At 39.9% G+C, this 24,922-nt stretch overlaps 1 protein-coding gene and 1 long non-coding RNA gene across 7 annotated transcripts; one reads left to right on the top strand and one right to left on the bottom strand.

The window, feature by feature from the left end:
* Positions 1-296: 296 nt before the first annotated feature.
* LOC128910477 (uncharacterized) lies at positions 297-16,108 on the bottom strand. Of its 6 annotated transcripts, XR_008466739.1 has the most exons (6): positions 15,861-16,108; positions 4,535-5,383; positions 3,989-4,068; positions 3,048-3,157; positions 2,040-2,885; positions 297-1,227 (listed from the first exon to the last, which is right to left on the bottom strand). It is a non-coding gene; the product is annotated as an uncharacterized LOC128910477 (long non-coding RNA). The 6 variants fall into 6 exon arrangements; XR_008466737.1 differs by having other exon boundaries at positions 2,040-2,393; positions 2,772-2,885; positions 3,048-5,383; XR_008466738.1 differs by having other exon boundaries at positions 2,040-2,263; positions 2,772-2,885; positions 3,048-5,383.
* IL21 (interleukin 21) lies at positions 14,242-19,393 on the top strand. The gene is made up of 5 exons (XM_054203725.1): positions 14,242-14,433; positions 14,560-14,595; positions 18,578-18,715; positions 19,153-19,233; positions 19,334-19,393. Exons 1-5 carry the CDS (start codon positions 14,299-14,301, stop codon positions 19,346-19,348), a joined length of 405 nt encoding a protein of 134 aa, XP_054059700.1. The 5' UTR covers positions 14,242-14,298; the 3' UTR covers positions 19,349-19,393.
* The last annotated feature ends 5,529 nt before the right edge of the window (positions 19,394-24,922 follow it).

The following is a 24,922-nucleotide window of genomic DNA, read 5'->3' as shown; positions in this document are numbered from 1 at the left end:
TCTAGAACAGGGCAAGCATCTGACTTTCTCATTTGCCAGCAGACGTATGTGTTTTGTGCCACATTGAGGTGGTCAAGCAAAAAAAAAAAGCTCACTTCAGGTTGGACATTCTGCATCAAACTATGAAGAAATGTAAGAAATGTTTCTTTTCCAGCTTTTAAAACTATTTCAAATAAAACAAAACTTCACAATGAAATATCATAAATGGAAAACTGAAATGGTCATATGAAAGTGCCAGCACAAAACATTTCGATATTTATAATTATTTATTACTTTTGACAGAAATCAGACAAAATCAATAAAAACAATCAAGATATGATGAAGAACAAAGCTAAAATCTGTGCAGTTCAATCCTTAAAAGTATTGAACTAGATCTAGCAACAGAGGAGAAAATAAAGGCAGCTCAGAGAATGAGTAAGGAGAGTTTCCATGGCATATTATTATATCAGAGGGTAGCACTGTTTAATCTCTGCTAAATTTAAAACTGTTTAATCTCTGCTCTGCTTTCAGTTTAGAAGTGAAGCGGATGATGGCATTTCTGTCAGAAAAACTCAGGGTGGCCAACAGAGAAATGCAGGGGGAATGTGAAGAAGAGAGCCAAGAAAAAAGCTATTGCTTCTCCATATTTTTCACAGCACCTTTAAAAATAATGCTCTTCTTTAACCTCCTGTAGAGCTGCCACAAACAGCAATTTGAAAGAATAACAGCCTTCTTTGATCTCCAGTTATTGTTTTGGAAATTACATTTTTGTCTCCTTTTCTCTTCAGGCCGTTTCTGATATTCTCATGAGTTTTCCTGTTCTCAGCTTTAATGTTTCCATTTCCCTTCCTGTTGTTGCCCTTTGTGCAGCAATATGAAGTATAATTATTTTGCAGCCTCTGGAGTCCAATCAGCATCTCCTTACATGCGGTGCATGGTACAGAAACACAACTGCAGGAGATCAAGGTGTTGTGTCTAAAAGCACTGGTACACGTGCACTCTTTGACCAGTCCAAAGGCCAGTAAAATCCAATCTTCATAGTGATTTAAGTTCTTCACATTTTATTCCGCCTGTGGTTGGGCTACAAGCACATACACAGTTGCCAGCAGTGGCTCAGCTGATGGCAGCAGCAGGTGAAGGTCTGGTTTGAAGGTGAAGGCTGGGTAGGACACGGTCACATCCACCCTCTCCTCATGCCTCCTGGGTGTGAGACCTCCATGCCCAGTGGTCCACGTGCAAATCAGATGCCTGAAATAATCAAAGTTAAAATAAGTATTCCACAAAAGGAGAGGAGGGTGACAGCCAAGGTGTAACCTTCTAGGCTGTGAGACAATGAAAGATGCCCTTAGAACAATAAAAATAAGAAAATACCACTGAGGCAAGTTTCCACCATTATTTTAGTCATGGTGTAGAGCAGTATTTCTCAGCTGGTAAGAGCATGTCTCCCTGGGAAGGCAAGGCCCAGATAGCTAAGTGCCTTCCAGGATATGCACCGCCATGATGGCTGGTCCAGCCTAACAGCTCCCTGCCACAGCAAGGTACATTTTCGGCTGGGTCAGTCACCTAACTTGTTCCCTGAGAGACAAACATGAAAGCTGGTGAATGGCTGGTGTTAGGAGGAAGGGGGAAAAAAAGGCTTCCTGTGACTTTTCACCTATGCCCTCAACACTGGAGGGGTCAAGCCTGCAGAAGGGGAGATTTAAGAGGCTGCTTTTGCTCCTCAGCACCCAGGATGTGACCAAGGGGAGTGTCTGGGGCATAGGTGCAGCACTGGTGCTACACTGCCTACCCCTGGCCAGCAACAGGCAGGTAGGTTAGGAGGGAGACGGGCTCAGAGATAAAAGTGGAAATGTAGCGGTTAAGAAACCACCTAAAAATGCCACCAACCAGGGATCTGAAGAACTGTAGGTTTAGTTACACAAAAAAAGAGAAAACAGAGGTATAGATAGAGTTTTTCCCTTGGGTTCAATCAAAAAGCAGTTGTATAATCCTTATGATAATCAGAGGAAGAGGATCAGGACTGGAAATTCAGCTATATGGAGAGAAATGCTGAATCTTACGATACTGCTTCTGGGTAAATTCTGGATGCCCAGAAAGAGAGTTCTTCCTTGGTTATCTGTATATCCCGTGTTTGCAGTGATTATGGGGAAAATGTGATTTTCAAAAGTCTCCATTGATCTGGATGAGCATCTTCAGTGCCTCCTTATTTTTCTCTTGGTCTCCCACAAGTTAGTTCAGAGAAAGCGCACTGTCTGCTCAAGGAGCGGGGTATCAAGTGTTAAGTCTGCAAGAAGTAAATAAATAACAGACAAGAAAAATGCCATTGTCCAGAAGAGTACCTTAAGACAGCAATTTTACTGTTTTATTGTATATTCACCTACAGATGCACTCATCATGTTTACCGGTTTAGGTTTCTGGAAAGAAAACACAAGCAGGACAAGACACCTTCATTTCCCAGTCAAAAGTACAACATTCGAGTAACACTTTTTTTTTTTTCTTGAAAAGGAACAATTCTTCTATCAGGAGCAATGAGACGGTAGGAAGGAATGAAAATCTATGGACTTCTATTGACGTTTTGATACAAAGATTACTGAAAATTATTAAGATGAAACTTGCAGTCATCCTTCTGAAATTAACTGACAGTGGCTATCACACTTTCAATCTTTGCTTACACAGAAGTCTTTGACTAATGTTTTTAGAGAGATTTCTGTACTCCCACCAATGCACTGAGTAGTCATTTTCACACAAGTAGTCATTTTATTTATATTTCAGCAAGAAACATTATTTCATACCTTGAATGTTCTTTATCTTCTCCTTTGTTTTCTATTTAGAGGTCTTTGCTTGTTTATAATACATTTCCATATGTTCACTTACAGGGAATGGTGTACATGCTTCTAAGAGCTTGCCTGGCAGAGGGAAAATTGTTGGTGAAACTCAGGATTTGGGCAGTTATTGCAGTCATTGCTTATCACAGTGAAGCGAACAGGATTTGCCAACGTTAGAGGGTCAGGTATCATGTACTGCCACAGCACCGCTTTCTGGGGAGTTACAGGACAGTAGGCACTCACCAGAGCAGAAGGGAGAAAAGCAAGGGAAGGAATGAAGGCCAATGCAGGTGGGTCCATGACTCTCCTGGTTCCAGTTCGGCAATGCAGACATGGATGTGTCTCCCCTACACCTACACAGCACAGCAAAGCCAAGAAACTTACTCTCCCCTCGTTCCAATTCCAGCTGTGCAAACCTGCCATATCCACTGCACCAACATTAGCACATTTCACCCATCAACGAACTGCATCAATTCACTGAACATAGCATAAAACTCAACTACGAAAGAAAAAAGCACATAACTGATGTAACATTCAATTATGTTTTTCTGTGATTGCAACTGCTTCTGCTCCAGCTCCCTCTTTGTCCTACCTTTAGGCTCATTAGTCTTGGATTTACTTTACATGTAAACTTATTTGTTTATTTAGACCACCTGAAAGACTATAGATACAGCTGGTTACCCTAAATGGCACTGGTACCATAGTTTATTCTGAATTACCTTACTTAGTTGCTTGTTTTTTTCAAAAATCAAATTCTGAGACTTTTATTTTATAATGTCTGTATTGTTTCCTATAGTTAATTCATCTGTTTGGCTCCACGCTTGAAAAATGCTTTCCTCTCACCTCTAACTCCCTGTATTTAATTTTAATTTCCTTCTTCGACCTTAATCATAATCAAGAATATCTTGATTCTTCTCCCTTTTTGAGGTCAAAACAGGCTCACAGTACATCTTAAAACATTTCCATTATTGTTTCCACTGAATGCAAGGGAAATATGTTGACTTCTTTAAAAAAAGAGTAAAATTAAACCAGAGATAATTTTCATAAATTAGATGTACAGATTTCACAGCTCAGAAATAAGGATGTCAAACGTGTCCAGCTTATACAGCCTCCTACACAGAAACCACAAGGTTTCAACGATAAGTCACTGAAACCACAGCATTCAGCTTTTTATCCAAGACTACCTTTACCAAACGGGTGCTGCTGCTTCAGTGCGAAGACTGATCACACAATAGTTTTTCCAAGGTTCGCTTAAGGTGCTGACCTGTGAAAAAAAATGAAACTCATTATGCAAAGCAACTGCGCTATATAGCTTTTCAAATCTGTATGTGTGCGCATATAAAAGATATATCTGTAGGCACAGGCACACACGTTCATTACGTCTAGTTATAGACGTAGACAAAACCAGGGACAACTGAAAAAAAATTTACCAAGAAAAGCTGGCAGTTTTTTGAAAGATAGTACATCAAAGTTTTATCTGTTAAGGATAGTACGAGCTAGTCACCTCAGAGCATTCCTTAACCTGCTGTAAACAATTAAATAGATTTATTTAAGTGTCAAGTCATAACCAAGTGCATTATATTTACAGAGAAATTCATATATGAGAAACAAAATAGTATTCCTATTTAAGATAATTCTATACTGGTACAGTTAAATCCACACCAGAGGTTTTATTGATACAACTGCCTGAAAAAAAATCAACAGATCCTTCCAAAGTGATACTCTAATACCTGCAAGAATCTTAAATGTAGACCAGGCTGCAGAGTTAAGACTTCCCTAAATCCTCTTCCTTACAATAATTCTGCCAGAAATTGCATGTCAGCCACAGCTAAAGGGCTGAATGGTGTTTGCACTGGCACCACATTGCTGTTCCTGGAACAATGCTGCTGAGCAATACCCACTGGCCCCCTCAGCCTTGTGTGCTAAGGAGGTACTTGTTGTGTAGGCGATCCCCAGTTTTGATCAGCACTCAAGCCAGTAGAAGAGGAGTTTCTGACTTCTAACAATTCATTGCTATTTGCAAATCTGTCAGTTGTGCTAAGGAGAAAGTAGAGTTGACAGCGAAATGATTCCAATCAAAACAAAGCAAAACAAACTCTCAAGGCCTTTGCAAGAGGAATTTTTAACCTGGATCATTTTAATGACCCAAGCTACTGTAACAGAGGCTCCTCAGACTGCAATAAACTGTGACGCAGAGATACAGCAGAGCGGCAGTGACCCAAAGTAGAAAGTTCTTTAAATGGCTTTGCTGCTGAAGAAAGCACTTGCGTTATTACATCCTGAGGTCAGCAGAGATGGCTTCTGCCTCAGCCTTCCCGTTGGTTACGCAGCACGACACCAGAGCCTCTTCTCCGCTGCAGGAGCTGAAGTACAAGCAGTATCTGATGACTAATCCAGGGTTTGCAGCACACATAGCGCTGGTGCACAGAAGAAGGTGAGGAGTTGGTCTGCAAGCAGGTACTTGGAATCACTCCAACGGGAGGCAAACTGCATCCTCCAGCGCAATCGCACACTGCTCCTCTGTCCTCACTGTTTCTTGCTGTGACCCAGCATGGTATGACATGACGCTGTTCCTGACCCTGGGGGACAAAAAAAAGGGCAGAAGAACAATGCAAATGGATTTATAGAACTTGAAACCAACACTACCATTAAAAAAATAATTCTAATAGAAACCGTGTATACACAGTAAACATATATACATATATGAAGGAAGGTACAATCTGTAATATTTTGATCGTACCTGAGAACCAGAAAGTGAAACTAGCGAGAAATAAAAGTGGCATTCAGTCATCTGCTTCTACCAATACATGCCCAAAGGTAAAGCATAATACAAAATGAAAAACTACCTTTTATTTTAAAGATAACTTTATTTAGAATGCATTTGTAAGAAGGTAAAATCAGGGCAGATTTGCTGGAAAGGAAGGAAAAGGGGCTGTAGCCCTTCACTGTCTGCACCCCATATTTCACTCTAGACTATGTAAGAGGGGAACAACCGCACTGCTGCCGAGATCCCACACCAGCACAGCAGCCTCACTAAGCCCCAAGAGTGACTTCCAAAAGAATCTGTGACATCAAGGCTTTAATTTTGATACTGAAACGTGAGCTGCAGTGTCACGCTGATGGCCATGCGATGCATGTCAGGGTGTAGGAAGGCCCAACTGCCAGTGGAACAGTTACATATCTATGAAGTGCACTCCCACAGGCTGCAGCAGACTCCCCACCAGACTTGTCCATTTTGAGCCTGTAATGGTTTGGGGATTATTTGTTTTATACTATTGATATCATAACATAGAAGTAACTCTCTTCTGACTTCTGTTCCTTCTGTTCATTAACATTAGTAAATGAACAAAGGCAGCATTTCGTATTGTGCCATTCTGCTTCCTCCATTCACTGTCCAACATCTGCATGCATCTCTCTTAATTTGTCTTTCTGAACATTTTGAATGAACATGAGATTTACTGTTGGGTTTCAGTACTACTGCATCACTGCTTTTCACACCGCAGGCCCCACTGTCTCTTAGTGCAGCCATGAGGAAATGTGTATTGCATATAGAGAACACTTCTGAGGTAGAAAGACTGCGCACTGCTGGGCCATGTTTCATGAGGAAACCGTAGTGTAATGCCACCAAGCACAAAAGCTGCAGGAGAAGTCACTGTTGCAGCAAAGGAGAGGAGCACTGACTTTTCTTGCTTATTGCCCCCACCTCTCCCTGCCTGTGGCTTTCAGCTGAACAACTACTTTCTGCCCTCAAATTGTGAGAACTGTGGTAGCTTGACTTCCTGTCAACTGCTGCCTTGTCTTCTGAAGGTGGCTGTCCTCTGGTAGTGGGGAAAGATTATTAGTAGTACTGTAAATAAGAATGAAGCTGCCCTATAAATGCTGGAACACAGCTCAGGCACAGAAGAAGCTCTAAGCTCTTATTTTTACAGAGATTGAACTGATAAGGCCTCATGCAGGAGATTTTAGCTGAGATGTGAAAGGAACTGTATGACGTGAATGCCTCCAATGGCAGAAGACCAGACTTGGTGACCCAGTGAGACTTCTTCCATCCTACATGCAGAGAAAGCCGTGACCCAGGAGGTGGGAGGCTGCTCCAACATTAAAGGAAAGACTTGAAAGGACGTGGTCACAAGAGGACAGCTCTTCTGAATATCTGTTCTGTGCATAGTGGGTCCAGGCCGGTCTCAGGCTCTGGGTGTTGACGAGACATTTTCTCAATACAGTTTGTTATTAGTAGTTGATAAGGCTAGAAATACATCAATCAAACCACAAACATAGCAAGCATCACTGGGCTGACCTAGGAACAGGATGCACCTGGTATTTAACATCTATACAATTGCTGTTAATGTTAAATGGTTCTGCTTTACAGTCCTAGTCACCCACTTCTGCTGAACTAGGGAGAATTAAGACAATAATGGCTGGTACAGAACACATGAGGCAATACAGGAACATTTGCAAATGGCTTTGCATTTCTTAGGCATCTTCACTAGCTGAAGCTGTTTCTAAAACTTAGATAAAACCATGAGCAAGGCTGTACTAGATTCAGAAAGATTTTGTATCTTCTTGAAAGCAGGTTCTACTTTCCATCCACCAAGTCTCTTTCATTCTTACATTGCCTCTTTTTCTAATATGCAGCATTGCATCTCGGCCTGTATTACAATTGAGAACCACAGATTATAATGCTAACGTCAGTGATGTTCACTGCTAGAAGTGCAAGACAATGATTTTTAAATCTGGTAACAACTAGAGGCCGAACACCAGCATGCCCGCAGTGCCCAGGCACCACTCCAGCCACTATTAGGAGCTACAGACAGGGGGGCTCTTTGGAACTTACACAAGTTCTTTGAAGACAGAACAGTTCACTTTATAACCCTGCCGGTTGAGCACTTGTTCTACTCTTCTCCTTGCTTTCCAGCAACTGGGAATTGTCTTAAATATTTTGCGCAAGGTAATTACCCTTACATGATATAAGAAGAATCTTCTGCAATAAAAGCTTTTGCTTGGCATCCCTTTGATCTTCAGTACATTCCTCCAGGACAGAAATGCACAATCTCCTGTAAGAGCTGCTCCATTTATTCCTCCAATTCCTTCATTCACTGTGTGGGATCTTTTTATTAGCCAATGTTAGACCCGCTTCAGTATGGATTAGAAATTGTTAGGAAATGAGAAATAAGTTAACTCTGGGATACGTTATGGAGAATGTCAACGGTTTATAGTGTCAAATGCAGTCTACTATTTTTTCAGTGCCTATGTCATCACATTCAGAGTTGTATTTACTGTGATTTTTATAGCAAATACAAGTTAGGAATAGATTTTTTTCCCCATGTTTGATTTTCTCTTTTCAAAGCAAGGTTAAAAGACAGAAGAATTATACCAAAGCTTATAATTAAAAAAATAAGATTGAAAGAGGTTGGAATCAACCTGCGGAGTTGTCAGAAATATTTTGAAGATCAGTTTTCCTAGATCTGTTATACAGGAGTCTTATTCCTAGTCTCCCATTTTCCAGCATAACTCCCTCCCCTTGGTTTCCTAAAATCCCCCGAGTTGCAGATAGCATACACATGAAATGTCACGTACATAAGTTAGAAAAATTCTTTGAAAGCAGCCCTGTACATTACAGGCTTTTTTGGCTGAGCCATAGCAATGACTAAGCTATGGGAAAAGCCTCCATTCAGCTACACTGTAAAGGAAAATGTGGGTGGGGGAACTGGGCTTTCAGGGTCGAAGTCATTCAGCACTTGGGTGGCACTGTTGCAAAGAGGAAAGAGGAGGACTCAGCCTCGCGGGCCTGGGATGGGAGGTTTTTCAGATTTCCACTCTGCAGCCGTCCCTATGGGGCCAGGCAGGCGACAGCGCGAGAGAGAGTGTCATTATTTGACTCAGCATGTTCCTAACCCACAAAAGAAGTGACGTATATAAAAAGCATGTTGCTCACTCATATCTGATAAGAGGGATATCAAGGAGTTTTCTCCACTGCCTAGACATAAAGGATGTTCCTCTTTGTCCTTGTATTTCACTTTCTCTGTCAGTGTGCCTTTCTTCAAGCAATTATTGTGACCTCATAGCCTCTAACACAAAATTCTACAGTTTTAGAGACATAACATGCAGCCATCCGCTACCACATTGCCAAATACCTATTGTTTAGCTTTCCATTCTAATTACTCCACCAACTTTAAAACTTATTTCAGATATAACAGATTTAATTTAGGAATATCTCAGATAGAGCCATCTCACCTCCCATGAACCTGGTGGAGGTTTGCCTCCACCAAACCCATGAATTATCCTGCTGGACCAGCAAATATTTCTGCCATATTTCTGTGATGCTTCTATTCGAAAATGACAAAGCTTCACTTACTACTTGCTGCCCAAATGGTCTCTGGTGCCACAGTACAGCCATTCTTTCACACAGTAGGCTTCACTGTAAAATGTAGAATCTTAGAATTGTTTTGGTTGTAAGAGACCTTTAGGATCATCAAGTCCAACCATTAACCTAGCACTGTCAAGTCCACCACTAAAACACGTCCCTCAGCACCTCATCTACACATCTTTTGAATACCTCCAGGGATGGCGATTCAACCACTTCCCTGGTCAGCCTTTTCCAGTGTTTGATAACCCTTTCGGTGAAGAAAGTTTTCCTAATATCCAGTCTAAACCTCCCCTGGTGCAACTTGAGACTGTTTACTCTTGTCCTATCACCTGTTACTTGGGAAAAGAGACCAACCCCCACCTCTCTACACCCTCCTTTCAGGTAGTTGCAAAGAGCAATAAGGTCTCCCCTCAGCCTCCCTTCAGGCTAAACAACCCCAGTTCCCTCAGACACTCCTCAGAGGACTTGTGCTCCAGACCCCTCACCAGCTTTTTTGCCCTTCTCTGGACACGCTCCAACACCTCAATGTCTTTCTTGTAGTGAGGGGCCCAAAACTGGACACAGTACTCGAGGTGGGGCCTCACCAGTGCCGAGTACAGGGGGATGATCACTTCCCTAGACCTGCTGGCCACACTATTCCTGATACAGGCCAGGCAGGATGCTGTTGGCCTTCTCAGCCACCTGGGCACACTGCTGGCTCATATTCAGCCGGCTGTCGACCAACACCCCCAGGTCCTTTTCTGCCAGGCTGCTTTCGAGCCACTCTGCCCCAATCCTGTAGCACTGCATGGGGTTGTTGTGACCCAAGTGCAGGACCCGGCACTTGGCCTTGTTGAACCTCATACCATTGGCCTCAGTCCATCGGTCCAGCCTGTCCAGATCCCTCTGTAGAGCCTTCCTACCCTCAAGCAGATCAACGCTCCCGCCCAACTTGGTGTCATCTGCAAACTTACTGAGGGTGCACTCGATCCCCTTGTCCAGATTGTTGATAAAGATATTAAACAGAACTGGCCCCAGCACTGAGCCCCGGGGAACACCACTTGTGACCGGCTGCCAGCTGGATTTAACTCCATTCACCACAACTCTCTGGGCCCTGCCATCCAGCCCGTTTTTTACCCAGCGAAGTATACACCCATCCAAGCCATGAGCAGACAGTTTCTCCAGGAGAATGCTGTGGGAAATGGTGTCAAAAGCTTTACTAAAGTCTAGGCACAAAATACCCACAAGCCTTTCCCTCGTCCACCTTGTCATAGAAAGAGATTAGGGTTAGTCAAGCAGGTCCTGCCTTTCATAAACCCACGCTGACTGTGCCTGATCACCTGGTTGTCCTGTATGTGCCACGTGATGGCACTCAAGATGATCTGCTCCATAACCTTCCCCGGCACCGAGGTCAGACTGACAGGCCTTCACTGCAATAAACCTTTTTATGTCCCCTAATATCATGTTGCAGTGCAGTGTTGTACAAGGTTTGTTTTTCCAGGACCACAAACAGTACACACAACCTGCCAGCCATCAGCAGGGCTCTCCCACTTGGACTCACTTTGCAAGTTGATTAAGTAAACCTAAACATTTAACAGCCTAACATAACATCTTTGCTTAAATATGAAGTTTGTGATGACTCAAACTCCACAAAACAGCACTCATCAGGCTTGAGCTTGGTTCAGTGGATTTAAAGCTGCCTTTGTCTGCCATTCTATTTCTTTCTTTTCTAAAGCAACAGTATCTCAGGACTGCCTAGGCTAGCAACACGCTGAATGCTGAGCCTTATGATTATCTCACTTTTGTTACTTGGATTCTATCTCCAGAAGCAGCACTGGTTTAAGACCTGGTCAATGCATAAGATCTGTAATTATGACAAGCTTATGAAAAAACAGAAGAGGAAAATTAAAATGGTTGTTCACTACACAGGTATGATTCTACTGTTGAGTTGTAGGGTCTTGTTATGGATGGCCGCAGAGATCGTAACCAGTATCTGGAAATGACTCCCAGAGACATAGCTGTAACCAAAATTCTGTTATGCATATTCTTGTCTAGCAAATCACCAAGGACAAAGAAAAATGCAATGTTAGTCTATAAGAGGTGAAGCATTTGTGGATGATATGGTAAAATATTAAAGCCACTGTACAACATGGCTGTATGATGACAGGAGCCAATGCCCTCTATGTTGTCCCTTCCAGCCCTGTTTTTCTGAAAATACCTGGACAGTCATGTTCTGCATTAACTGAAGTTCCTGAGTGGTCCTGAAGTTGTCTGGTCAATGCAAATGATCTGCAGTGGCATCTTTGCATGAATAACTGCAAACCACCTAATGAGGATACAGCTAATAGAGTCGTACTCCAAATGTAAGCAGAAAGCTTCCAACCTACGAACCAAATACAGATGCATAAAATAAATAAAGGCTGACAGGGCTAGCACAATCATCTACAGCAGCTGAGCTCAAAGGAGCTTCTCAAAAGAATTCACAGTTGAAATACTGACAATCAAAAGCAGAAGCAGATATTATCACCAGCCTGCTCCTTGACTATCAACACTTCCAACAGCATAGTCAGCAACTGGACTGAGAACACAGTGCATGTTCATCCAAATTACTAGTCAATAACCTACAGAGAAGATGAAGGTTCAGCTATGGTAAAGAGGAGCAGAGCTAAGTATCCTCTTCATGTAAAGAATACCGCTATCATAAATAATCTCTCCATCTTCTCTGCAGCCTCACAGAGGTGTTAAACATCAGATATAAAACAATTTTTGCAAAGCTTCACATGAATGGGATGGGGGGAGGGCAAGATAAAAATAATGCTGATTTGCATTAACGAACCTTAGCTATAAATTAACACAACTTCTGAATAAAACCTATTGATATACCCCCTACCTCGCAGTCCAGCTCAGCTGCTTATCTAAAATTATTTCAAGACTTGTCCATCAAAAGAAATTATAAAAAAAATAAAAATCACACTACCTTTTCTTCAAGAAATTAAATTTTAGACTATGTGGTAGAAGAAAGTATCAATTTTTTTTACTTATTTCAGTTCTCATTTTTCGGGATTTCTGTTCTATTCTATCAGATGTGATTAGCTATTCTTTTCACCAGGAGAGATTTTGTGTGTGCACGCATGACAGCATGAGTGCATTATACGTGTCTACACATGCACCTATAATATTTATTTCTTTTAAGCTATCCATTATCTGAAAGACTTAAAATGACTTTAGAACATAAACAGGGTACAGTGAACAATTGTTTGTATACAGCAAACACACACACACTTCAGTATGCCAGGTAGAGCCGAGATGCTCATTTCAAAATGAACAACAAGAAATAACTGATCCAATTTCGCTGCCCAGATTCACTCACCAGACAGAAACATACAGATGCATTTTATACAATGTTAGCAAGTTACACAGACTAGCATTCTAGATACAAATGACATCAAACTGAAGTCCAAACACTGTGTAAATTTTGTAAAGCATCTTCAAAGCCATCTGAAATCTTCAGACTTCCAGAGGCAAAGATTTAATTTCAAAGACACTTGAGCATCTTTTTATTCACCACAGTGAAGGTGTCCAAGTGACTTTAACTGCCCTCTGCTAATTCCACGCAGGAACCTCTTAATGGTAATACCACACCGTTGATAACCATTTATTAATGATAATACATAACAGCTATTTAAATTAATTTTTTCCCTCCTTGTGATGAAATATTAGGAACAGCGATTTTGAAATCAACTGATTCCTAGAGCTGGCAGTCCACTGTTCTCTTACTGCAGCTCAGTGAGAGGGACAGAAGCTGGGCTTGGGCTGAAGGCAACTAATATAAGAAAAAGGAGTATACTCAAGAATACCTTTAAATACCTTTAACACCAGTGGTGTTCATTTAGAAAGGAGACAACTGTGGAAGCCCCTGTAACAGAACATTCCTTACCAGCATTTGCTGGGAAAAAAATCCCTTCACTAATGCTTATCTTTTAAATATTAATTAAATTTCCTCAAAAGAAGCATACATACTTAATTACAACAGGCATTGATTTTGAAGGAAATGGTGAGAGTCTGCCTTATTTCTTAATGCAGATCAGTCTGCTGGTTTTATTTTGGCTTTACGTTTTTTTAAAGTATGCACTTTTTGGATTTCACACAAAACAAATGCACTTCTGCATTCTCAAGAGAATTCTCAGGTCTCAGTATCACATCTCCTTTCAAGGGGCTGCATTAAATTGCAAAACTATCCTCGAGCCTAGCTGCTGCAGAACGTAATTGAATGTGTTTAGCTGCCACAAACACTGTGCCACCACTGCAAAGTGGCAGCATCCCTTGGGAGCGGTACTGGAAGATCAAGAGACTAAGTCCTGGTGAGTCCCATCTGGGGAACTGGTATGGTATGAGGATCCACCTCTCCCAGGGCAATGCATCTCCCTGCAACTTTCACCCCCAGTGGACATACTCTCTACGATTCTGTTAAAATATCTGGTACTGGTTCCAAGTAAATATAATGAAACTTCAGCTGGCTTAAATGCTAAGATGAGCTTTTGCTCACAGCTGTTGCAGAAACCAAACTAAGAACGTAAAAGGGGCAGTTAACAGACATCAGGAGGAACTAACTAACAAACATCCCTTGGAGCCATAAAGTAAGTAGGATAAATACATTTAAGGTCTGAAAAGAAGTCCTGTCATATTTCTCCAGCACGGTACAGAAGAGCTTCAGATGGATTGGAGAGATTCGTTGCTGTAAGAAACGGGGGAAAAAAAAGCAGAATCTTTGTTTACCTAGGTCCGTGGTTTCTAAGTACCTACTTTTTACTACGTTCATTTCTTGACTCAAAGTGAAAATGGGAATTCACCCTTTTCTCTTTTTTCCTGTCCAATGTGCAGATGGGGCATATTTTCGTTCACTCCATCAATCCCTGCCCCCTACGCACAAACTCGCATACATGCACCTAGCCAGTGGAAAAGAAAAAAGGGTTACTCATTAATCCATTCTACAAAGCTTTCCAAACTGAAATGGGTGGGTTTTACATCTCCAGCAAGGAGCAATATATAGGTAGGTACGTAGCATACCTGAGCACAGCTCAAACTCAAGTGTTCATCTTGAATAGCACAACTTTGCTCCTGGCACATTTTACAACAAAACTCATCAGCATGGAGAGGATGATTATTTTCTGTATGCTTTTCTTCTGTTGCAGTATGGCGCTGACTGCAGCTCCATACAGAATAGTGAAATACAAACAGCTCTTCAAGACAATTAGACAGTTAGAACCCATAGTGAAAGACAAGGTAAGCAAAGTGTTTGTCGTAATACTGAAATTATTTTCAAGAATTATGTATTGCTTAGAATATATCTTGTGAGGGACATTACTTTCAAATGTTAAACTTTTCTAACCTGGATTTGTTTTATTGTAGGATGTTGAAATGCTGCATACACCAGAAAACCCTGTGGTAAGACTACTTTAACATTTCTTTCTAATTATATTAATTTGATATTGTACTGGTTTATTCCATTGACAAATGACACATGCCTTCTTCACATCTCTGACCTAGTACTCTTAATGCAACCTAGATTGAAAAAGAAAATACTTTGATATAAGTTCCTTATTTCTGGATTTTTAATGGCAGAAGTGTCTGTATTATGTCATCTTAATTACTATTTTGCTAGTGTGTGTATTCTAACACACCCACTGGTTCAAATTTGTATGCATTCCCTTTACTCAAGAAATGGTGCTACCAGTGAAGATTCGTACAAGATCCAGATGAGCAGCAGTGCTCTTGGGGATGCTGGTTTTGGGAGTGGAAGCGGCTCCAGCTGCCATGAGCTCCCCTGGCACTGGGAGCATGGCTAAGCCAAACCCAAAGGGACCCCCTTTTCCCTCCCACTGAAGCTAAATGCCATGAGCGGCACTGCAAGGCCATTATCACACAGCGCTTCCTCCCATATACAGACATGCTGCTTTCTCAGAGACTATTCGTGTGCAGGGGTTGGGCTATCAAGGGGAAGACAAAACTGCATTCTGCAAGTATTCTCTTTGGATTACAACTAGTTAAAATTACAAGAACAGGTCCCTGTGAATCCCTTTTTAATACAGATATTCATTTATACATTATTTAATGCCACATCCCTGGAAGTGTTCAAGACCGGGCTGGATGGGGCTTTGAGCAACCAGGTCTAGTGTAAGGTGTCCCTGCCCATGGCAGGGGGGTTGGAACTAGATGATCTTTAAGGTCCCTTCCAAGCCAAACCATTCCGTGATTCTATAATGCTGATATTATGTGTGTTCCAAGGTCAGGAACTTCTTATAGGTAGTAAATTACACCAGAGTCACAGAAAGCGTGTGCACACTCAAAAGTGGCAGGATGCAGGATTTACTGTGAAATTAAATGCTAATAATAGTGACAACATGTCTTAAAAGCTTAGAAGGTAAATGTATCCTGCTTTCTTTTATTAATCCCCAACATGCAACAAAGGTCTAGAGCTAGCTGTGACTAATCTAATGTTATACTTCTCCTGTTATCAGCTATCTTAAATTTACCCATGATTTTGATTTTTGAGCCCTGAGAGCTATTTCAGAAAGCAAGCAATTTTGATCAGCCTATAAAAATGACGGTCTTTATGCATAGTTTTTTGAAAAATGCCCAGAGCATTCGGCTATTTACTCAGAACTGTAAACTCTCTTGCAAAACGACAAGAAGAATGAAAAAAAACTCACCTCAATTCACACGGGTTTTGTTAGCCGCCTCCTAGGCTTTACAGTTGGGTGCATTTTTTACTTGCCAAAAACATACAGAAGAATGACCAAAACAGATACGTTCCCTCTCATTGCTAGAAACAACTGCAGTGCAAAAACCTAATGCACCCTAACTAATTGCTGGGGTTTTTTCATTAACACGCTTTCTAACTTGTGGTGTCAAAGCGAAAAGGAGGAGATTAGCTGTCATTTTACTGCAGTGTTTGCCACTACCTTCGAAACAAAGCAAATACAACTAATGACTAATCGCTTAATCAGTTGTTTGGTGGTGTTTTGTTTTTTTTCTCTCAAAAAACACAGTCACCTCAGGAAGGAAGACAACAGTTCATTTGCAGCTTAGGGCTTTACAGTCTGATTCTGGGAGGTCCTAAGTACCTCTGCTGAAAACTAGAGGAGACAGAGAATTCATGTATTTAGAAAGTACTAAAATTGATATAGGTTCAATCCCTGATCAAAAACTTCAGAAAAAATACTAGTGTGCTAATAGTAATTATCACCAGCAACCACACTAACAAACTTCATCCTACAGGGTGAAATTTACATTTACGGAATTGTCCAGATACAAAGAAATGAATGAATTATAGTGTGCCAAAGCTGCACTCAGGGTGATTAGGTACAATCACACCCTAATGAAACTGGATTGAATTAAAAGTTTTTCATATAACTGTATTTCAAATATCAAATGATTGCTTCTATGATAACCTGATTATGCCAGACTTCCATTTGGCCTTGAATATTCAGGAAGATGACTACCTTTTATAACATTCAAAATTCAGTGGTTTATCACATTTGTTTTGACTTCTTTGAGGATTCTGTGAGTGGACTGAGTGTTAGCCCCAATTCAATCCCACACAATTTCCTTATGTGTTCAACAAAGAGGTGAGAAGTTCAGAAGATCACAGGACAACTCAAGGGAAGACATGCTGAGGCTGAAAAAGTAGTCTTAAGGCTGAACTGATTCAAGACCTTAGGGAAAATAAGATCTATTCCTGGTGATTGACACGGCAGCGGAAACCAGTGACACAATGCTGATTTACATCGGTTCAGCATCTAACCCCGCTGATCGCTACTTCAGGAAGTACAGGCTTTTCAGGCTAATCTGTAAATTAAGTTTGAGTCAGATGCAGAGTACTGCTGCACATCGGCTCCGATATGTTTGCCTAGCCCCCCTCAGACATCACCAGTGGTCTATGCTTTTTAATGCCTCTTCATCAAAGTGCTTAACCCATCACAATGTACCAAACCCCACAATCCTTGTGGTCCTCTGACTGTTGGCGTGCCTACAGCTAACTGTTAACTCAGCAAAAAAAAAAAAAAAAAAAAAAAAGCCAGCATATATGAGAAATGCTGGTTTCTCAGCTCATCACGGATGAGGCACAAAATGTTTTCAGTTTCAGCTGGAAAATTGATCTCTTTAAAAACGAGTGTTTTTTTTCCAGTAAGCAAGACTGGTTACGGTAAGAAGCCTGAAACAAACATAAATGTGTGGTTTTTAAGGAAAATAAAATGTTATATCTAACCAATATAAAATGTTGCTATTGAACTTTGCTACAAGCGACGTACATGAATGTTGCCGTGTCCTTGCCAAAGCTGCAAACTGCAGTGGCATCTAATAAACCAGATGAGACAGCTTCAGTAGCAGTTGGTATGCAAAACAGGGATGATGGCTTTGAAGCCTTTCTAATATGCGTAATCAGCAGTTCTAAATGTTTCCTTCTTTGAAAAACAGAAAGCAAGTTAGAAATTGTCTTCATTAAACCCTGCTTTTATTTCTCTGTTGACTATAGGTTAGTTTTGGTAGCATTTTCCATAGTTGAGCGCCTAGCAAAGGAAAACAGCCGCTGCACAGGAAAGGAGATTCTGGAGAGCTTGTAGTCTATCAGTTAGCATCAGTACAATTAATATGCAGCTGCACCATGAAAAGGAAACAGCAGGTTGCTTTAATTCCAGAGAAGCAGCAGCAGCAGAAAACTTAGATCATCAGAACAATGCCTTCTTTTTCAAGTTAGAGACAGTTGGTGCTTACTGGCCTTGACTTAGGTTTAACGTGCACCTGAATTTAAAGCAATCTGTTAAGACAATTCAAGCCAGAAGCTTGACTCCTTATCCTGCCTCTCATCCTCAATCACTCCTTTCCCTTCAGTCTTCTTACTTCATCACCTTCATTTCCCACGCTATCAAGTGAGAACATTAGAATAGTATTTGAAATATGCAAGTAAGTTCTAAGTATAATTACTAAGTAGGTAATATTAGAAATGGCACAAGGATTAGGAACAGTACATTCCCACATGTAGCACTGAGGAACAGTCCAGAGTGATATTCATAATTTTTTAAAAAGAAAATACTCATGCCCACGCTTGTGAAAACTTACTGCATGTAACATGACCTACTCTTCAGTAGCATTTTCTTTTAATTGCTGTCATGATTAGTATACAAGTGGACATTTTAGGCATTTATTTTATGAGGAAATACTTAAATAATTATCTAAGAACAGGCAGAGTAAAAGTTAAAGATCTCTTGCGTATCAAAAAATAACTTAAAAAAAAAAAAGAGTACAGTTGAATCTTCTCAATTAATATCCTGGATATTTACTTTTACACATGGACCACAACCTAACACATGCAGGAAAAAATGCTGCAACATTCGTTTAAAAACTGTTCCTTCTTTTTCTTCCCTAGGACGAATGCCTCTTCACAGCTGTGACCTGCTTCCAGAAGGGCATACTGAAATTACAACCAGCAAACAGCCAAGTAAATTCTACATTCAACCAAACTACTAAAGTCTTGAAAAATTTCACCTTCAGCAACCCCGGCAAGGTAGGATTTCCTCACAATGCTCATAATTGTGATCATTGCTTCATATTTTCTATAGCCAACACCACCCGTAAGGGTGCAATTGTAGAAAGCAAACTTGTTAGAAAAAACAATCTGCCTTTCATTACTTTGGAAATTAAAAATGTCCAATTTTCTGCGCTTCTGGGAGAGGCATTCACTCTGATCCTATCAGAGGATATTACACGTATGTACTTGGCAACCACGTAACGTGCCAGACAAAAGGACAGGGATTACTGTAAAACATGTGAACAAAAGGTGTCGTTACTATATTCTTGCCCTTTCTGAAATAGCCTGTGTCTCAGCTTGTCCATTTGTAAAAGGCTTTGATCACAACCCTCTTGATTTTTCAGTAAGAACGCTTGAAGTATTATTTATGATTCTGATGCACTGTTTAGAAATGGCATGATTTTATCTTTCAGCACTGCGAGTCTTCATGTGAATCTTACGAGAAAAAAACCCCCAAAGAGTTTTTGAAGAGCTTTGCGAAACTAATCAACAAGGTAATCAGTGCTGATTCCTCCTGAGTGCTTTTTGACATGTTGAGAACAATTACAGATATCCTTACTTTACACTATTTCTAACAATGTTTTGTTTTTACAGTTATTGAAGGAGTAATATAGGACACACCAGAGCTGAAGGCTACTGAAAATATACTATTTAAAGCAGACACTATGTTATTTAAGACAACATGAAAAATGTAAATATCTTCCATTGCTACTATGCTGTGCTATGTGTGTGGTAAGTGAAAGCATCTCTGAAAATATTAAGGAGTTTTATTTGTATGGCTATTCATAAGATGGATGCTCTTTTGAAAGTGACCCTAGCCTCACCAAGTGGAAATTAAATTGTAATTTCACAAAAATAGATTCTCTTAAGGGACTTAACTATCACCTGCTGAACTAGAAATACATGAGATAGCTACTCCTGTATGTTTTCTTTCATCTTAAATGAATCTCATACAAAGATGCCTGAAACTTTTTAAAGAAAATGAGCAAAAAAATTATCAGAGACTTCGAAGTCTCAAAAGGTATCTGCTTGGACTGATCTCCTTATCTACAATAATACCACACACACAATTTTATTTATAAGTTCTTAGACTGTATCTTAGCTAACTATGGAAAAATATCCTGCATTTAACTGTCATATAAATACTGGAAAAACATTTACAAATCATACTGTATGTCATGGGTCTGACCTGTGTCCACGCTGAAGTTAATGGCACATTTTCTATGGGTTTCAATTGGGAGAGGAGGAACACACACACTTTAAGCAGAGATACAGGATTCTGTGGGGAAAAACACGTTTCAGAAGATGGAATTCCACCTAGACTCCCTCAACTTGATGTGATAAATACAGCAGAGGCATGGCTGGCTGGTATGACCAGCCACTGCAAAAGGTCCAACGAACACAGTAATGGAGGATTATTCACAGTGAGGCAGCTCAAATGCATATTGCTCTTTCTCAGAATACAGTATTTTACACTCATATTCATGTCCCATTAACAATATTTGTTCTCTCTACTCTTGACTCGTTTTAATGGTTTAAGTTTTAATAGCATTTTTGTCTTTAAAAACTATCATGTTTTTTGTTATGTGGAAACCTGCTTGTACAGCTTCTGAATCATGAACGATTCTGTGCAACTATGGCCAGAGATACCACTGAAACTTTAAAAAATAAGAGTATCACAGCACTTAAAACTAGTTTCTAGCAGCTTAATTCTATACCACCATATTCAGCTTGCAATGATTCTGTACCTCTAGACTCTTCCATCTGAGAAGCAACTGTTATTTTACCCCCAAACAGCTATTAGCCCCACACAAGGAAACTGATCTTGGAAGAGAGTGTAAAGCCTTCCAGTAAAAATTAACCTTTCAGCTAATTTTCTCTCTACCTAGTAGAAATGTGGTATAGAGAGGAAACTGGAAAACTACATCTAGTGTGACAATGGAAAATGACAAGCTTAGTTACCTCCAAAAATAATGAGGTAGTATTAAAAATATTTCCATTCTTACCAACGTCAGCCTAAAGGAATACTAATACAAAAGGTTTTTTGCCTCCACATTTTCGCTGTCCTGAAATGTGAACCTCCTCAAAAAACCCATGTCAGAGGAGTAACAAAGATCCTCAGGGCAGCAACAAACCAAGTTTCCACAGTGATCACTCCATGTTTCTGGTCATAAACATTTTGATTTAGATCGCCTTTTTTTTTTCGTTCAAAACTGCTTTTCCTCTGAGTAACGTTCTATCTCATATCTCAATATTTCCACATTACTGCACGAGAATTAATGTTCTAAACATGAACTACCACTCGTATGTAAGTCATGAAGCTACAAAGTTTAAAATGGTGTTCTGCACCATTTATCCCCATTTCTCTGACTTTGCTATCCGTAAAGTCCCTTAATCACCAATTGGTAAGCAATATGCAAAGCTGCTGTTGTAACTGTAATGGATTTTAAAGTTACAGAAGTAGAGAAAAACAAGGTAAAACTTAATTTCAGATTTGGAAGAAAACAACTGGGAAAAGATTAAAGCAAGCCCTGCAATCTGCTGATATTTCCACAGCGTTACACTTAAATTTTTACAGAGGAGTTTAACTGAATGCCTTTATCATGAACTAAGTGCTTTTTTTGGTGAGTCCTAGAAGGCTAACCAGTAAAACAGCACTTTTCATTCGCTTCCACGGAATATTTGCACATGCAGAGTTTTGGGGAAAGAACTTTATTTTTGTACAAAGACTACAGTATGCATTTTTTTGATTTGTAAATGTCTTTTCCAGTAATTTGCTATATGCATTCAAATCAATATTCTAAGAGAGCCTGTTAAAATTCTTGTTGTGCAGATGAAATGTGATTAGCATGCCCTAACAAAGAGAACATTGTACATTACCTATTTATTAGTAATCATTGTAAAGCATTGAGAAGTAACTTTTGTACCTGGGATGGATATTTTACACAGAAAAGCAATTTCCTAACCAGAATGTCATAAGCTAACCAGTTACTCCTGTCTACCCTGGAACAATTTCTGGGTTTCGTACACGAGGCAGCATGTAATGCAGTAATTAATGTAGCTATTTCTGTTTAGTGACTTGCTCCACTGTTTTAAACTATGGATCTTATCACCTCAAGCATAGTGCTAAAGGGTTGGTTTTTTTGTCGTTTTAAACATTATATACTCGTTAATTGAGGCTATTTCTTTTACCTGCAGAACAACTTAATTCGAAATGCTTATTCATAGGATTCAAAAAACTAGGGAGAAACTGTAACAAATGTAATTTAGAGGATTAATTGTTCTGAGATCTTGCAGAAAACTGTTATTTGTTGGACAATGCAGTCCAGATATGTATGGGGAATATTAATGAAAAAATTATCACAGTGGATTTTAATTAACAGTGCAGTGTCAGCACTTCAGGGCAGTGTCAATGTGGGCAGCTTTGTACACTTCAAATACACTTCGACTTCCAGGACGCTGAAGCCTCATGCCAACTCTTTGATTTGTTCAAGTTATGAAAGGTTGAGTGTATTATTCAGGGTGTGTTATTTGGATCCCAAATGAAGAACAGGAAATCAGTGAAGGACAGATCAGTCTTCAAGAAGACATCACCTTGTTCTTCAACAACGTTCTCAGGAGAAAAAAATGAAGATGCTCCAGGAGGAACTTGTGTCCCTAGGAAGGACTAGTTACCACAATTCCAGATGTGTACACAATCTTGACTTATTTTTACTTGTAAGATGAACTCTCTTTGTACTAACTGCACTCCCTGCAGAAACAATGTATGTTTCATTATCTGAGCACACAGAGTAAGCCATAAAAGCTCATTACCTCCCAGGGAGGTTTTACAATATATTTATGATTTTAGTCATAAGTGCCCTTTGCAGGCACTTCAAGATGTGTTTTAGCATGGTATATACGATTCTGTATAATATTTACTTATCCTGAGAAGATTCTTTATTTTTATACCAACTGACTCACCTAATTTAATTATTTATTGCATTTCTGTGAATGGAATGTTCATACTAAGGACTATGTGGTCTGATTTATTTATATGCCTGTAATATTAAATAATTTTAGCTAATACGATTTTCTTGTTTTTCTTTAAAACTTCTGACCATTCCTACTCTGACAGTGGCCCATAAGACCCCTTAGTGAACTTTATCCTTTATTAGCCTACAGTGTCATAGATTTTGTCAGATCAGATCAGGGACATGATATACAAACTTTATCTTCCCCTTGTTCTTATATAGCCATTAAGAACAGATCGTTAATTTTTCATTGTTCCCATCTTGTTTGAAAATCTTTAAAAATTGGCTTTTCAGGCTTAATAAATTCCATTTGGCAAACACACAGGAAGTTCAATCACAACACCTAGACTTCTTTAGACTAACATGAACAAAAATCAGGTAACTTCATGTTTTGAGTCTACATACAGTAAAGTCAAACACCCGAAAACATAACTCTAGAAGTAACAGTTATCCAGTCTGTTTTTCACCGTTCTCTCTCATCTTACTTTTCTCTTGCTTTGAAATGTCAATCCTTTTTCACATCCCAATTCGATACGAAGTGTTGAAGTTCTCAAAAAATTAGTACTTTTAGCTGTTATACTTTATAATGGTAGCTACGTTTTATCTGTTATAAAATTGCCTTTTCCCTAAAATGTAACAAAAACGGACCTCCTTCCAACAAACAAGCACAAGGCTCTAACAAAAACAAAGACTAAACAGTTACTCCCTCCCTTTTCATCTGTTCAGAAAGCACTTACTCAAATAGTATCTCCTTCCATTATGTTTCCTGTCATCACACATCTGCATTTGTTGGGTCTGATTTTCCTTAAAAAAATAAATCCTTCAGAAATAAATAAAAACAAAGAGGAACTGTCATAAAACATTGGAGACTTCAGGCATAAAGTGCTCCTACATCCAGGACAGAGGTTGATGTGCAGGACAATGCCACTAGGATCTCTCTCCTAGAAGACAAGCAGTCCTGCTCTAGCCCATAGATATTTTCCTCTCAAAAAAACAGCCCACAGACTGGCTCCCAACCAGCTGCATGTGCCAGTTGCCTCCTGTTGGCTCTCAGACAGTTCAGTGGTGGCAGACACCCGAATTTGCAGCCCAGATCACCCTGTAAAGGCTTTTGGAGGGACAAGCAAAAGGATAGGGTCTAATCCAAGCAATGCCTTCTATCTTTGCACACAAGAACCCAGTGGGAGTCAGGTATGCCGGGACTCACCCAGAGTTCACTATTAGTCAAATCTGAGCCATACCGTCCACTCAATGAAGAGAAGCAGACATACTCAGGAACAAGTTATCCCACTCCAAACTAGATATATAATACAGGTGACTGGAAAAAAACACAGGGAATACTTCTCATTCAGATCACTGCATATTTGATGCCTATTACTAGATATGATGAATCTCACTCAAACTACCTAGGATTTAGATGCAAGCCATCAGCCGTTCAGAATACTTTCTGTGTCTGATGCAGTGTCTCCAGGTGCTTATTTGCTAAATACACTATAGTCTCTCTTTCCTGGTATAACGTACTTAATTTTGCACATATACACTGCTTTTATTTCTTACTGGCATTTTTTCAGTATTTCCACCTACAGCTACAATCACATTAGAAAATATAGGAAAGAAGATACTTGAAGTAGACATTTCTTTGCTTTTAAAGTCTAAGGAAACTGAAAAAAAAATACAGATTAACTATGTCAGAATGATTTCAGAAGTATTATTACTGGCTGACCTAACAGTGTCTCTGCTGTGTGCAACTAATAGTGTGTAAGTATCTTGGCACTAAACTGTGGGAAGCAAATAGACCCTGAAGCCCGTGCCAGGCTACTTTGTCTTCCTAAGTGCATGGTTCATTGTGTAGACATATTTTTGTAACTCCAGTTATAATGCTATAGACCTCATAGGACCTCACAGAACCTGAAATAGGTTGCACAGAAGCTTTAACAGAAGGCTTTGGGCTTCTGGTACATTTAGAAGTATTTGCTGGAGCACAGCATGTTGTGCATGGTATGGATACGTGCTGGTGCAATAGAGAAAAATAGAGCCTCCCAAAGACAATTGTGCTAACACTAGAATAACTCAAATATTTAACTCTGCCGTGAAGTCTAGGCACAATCTTGCCCAAATCGACCTAAATAGCTGTACAGATGTAAATGAACTCCCTTTCAGAGTTGGAACA

Source organism: Rissa tridactyla, chromosome 5 (genome assembly GCF_028500815.1).
Source record: "Rissa tridactyla isolate bRisTri1 chromosome 5, bRisTri1.patW.cur.20221130, whole genome shotgun sequence".
NCBI lineage: Eukaryota > Metazoa > Chordata > Aves > Charadriiformes > Laridae > Rissa > Rissa tridactyla.
Note: the sequence above shows the minus strand (reverse complement) of the source record. Positions and strands in the feature narration are given on the sequence as shown.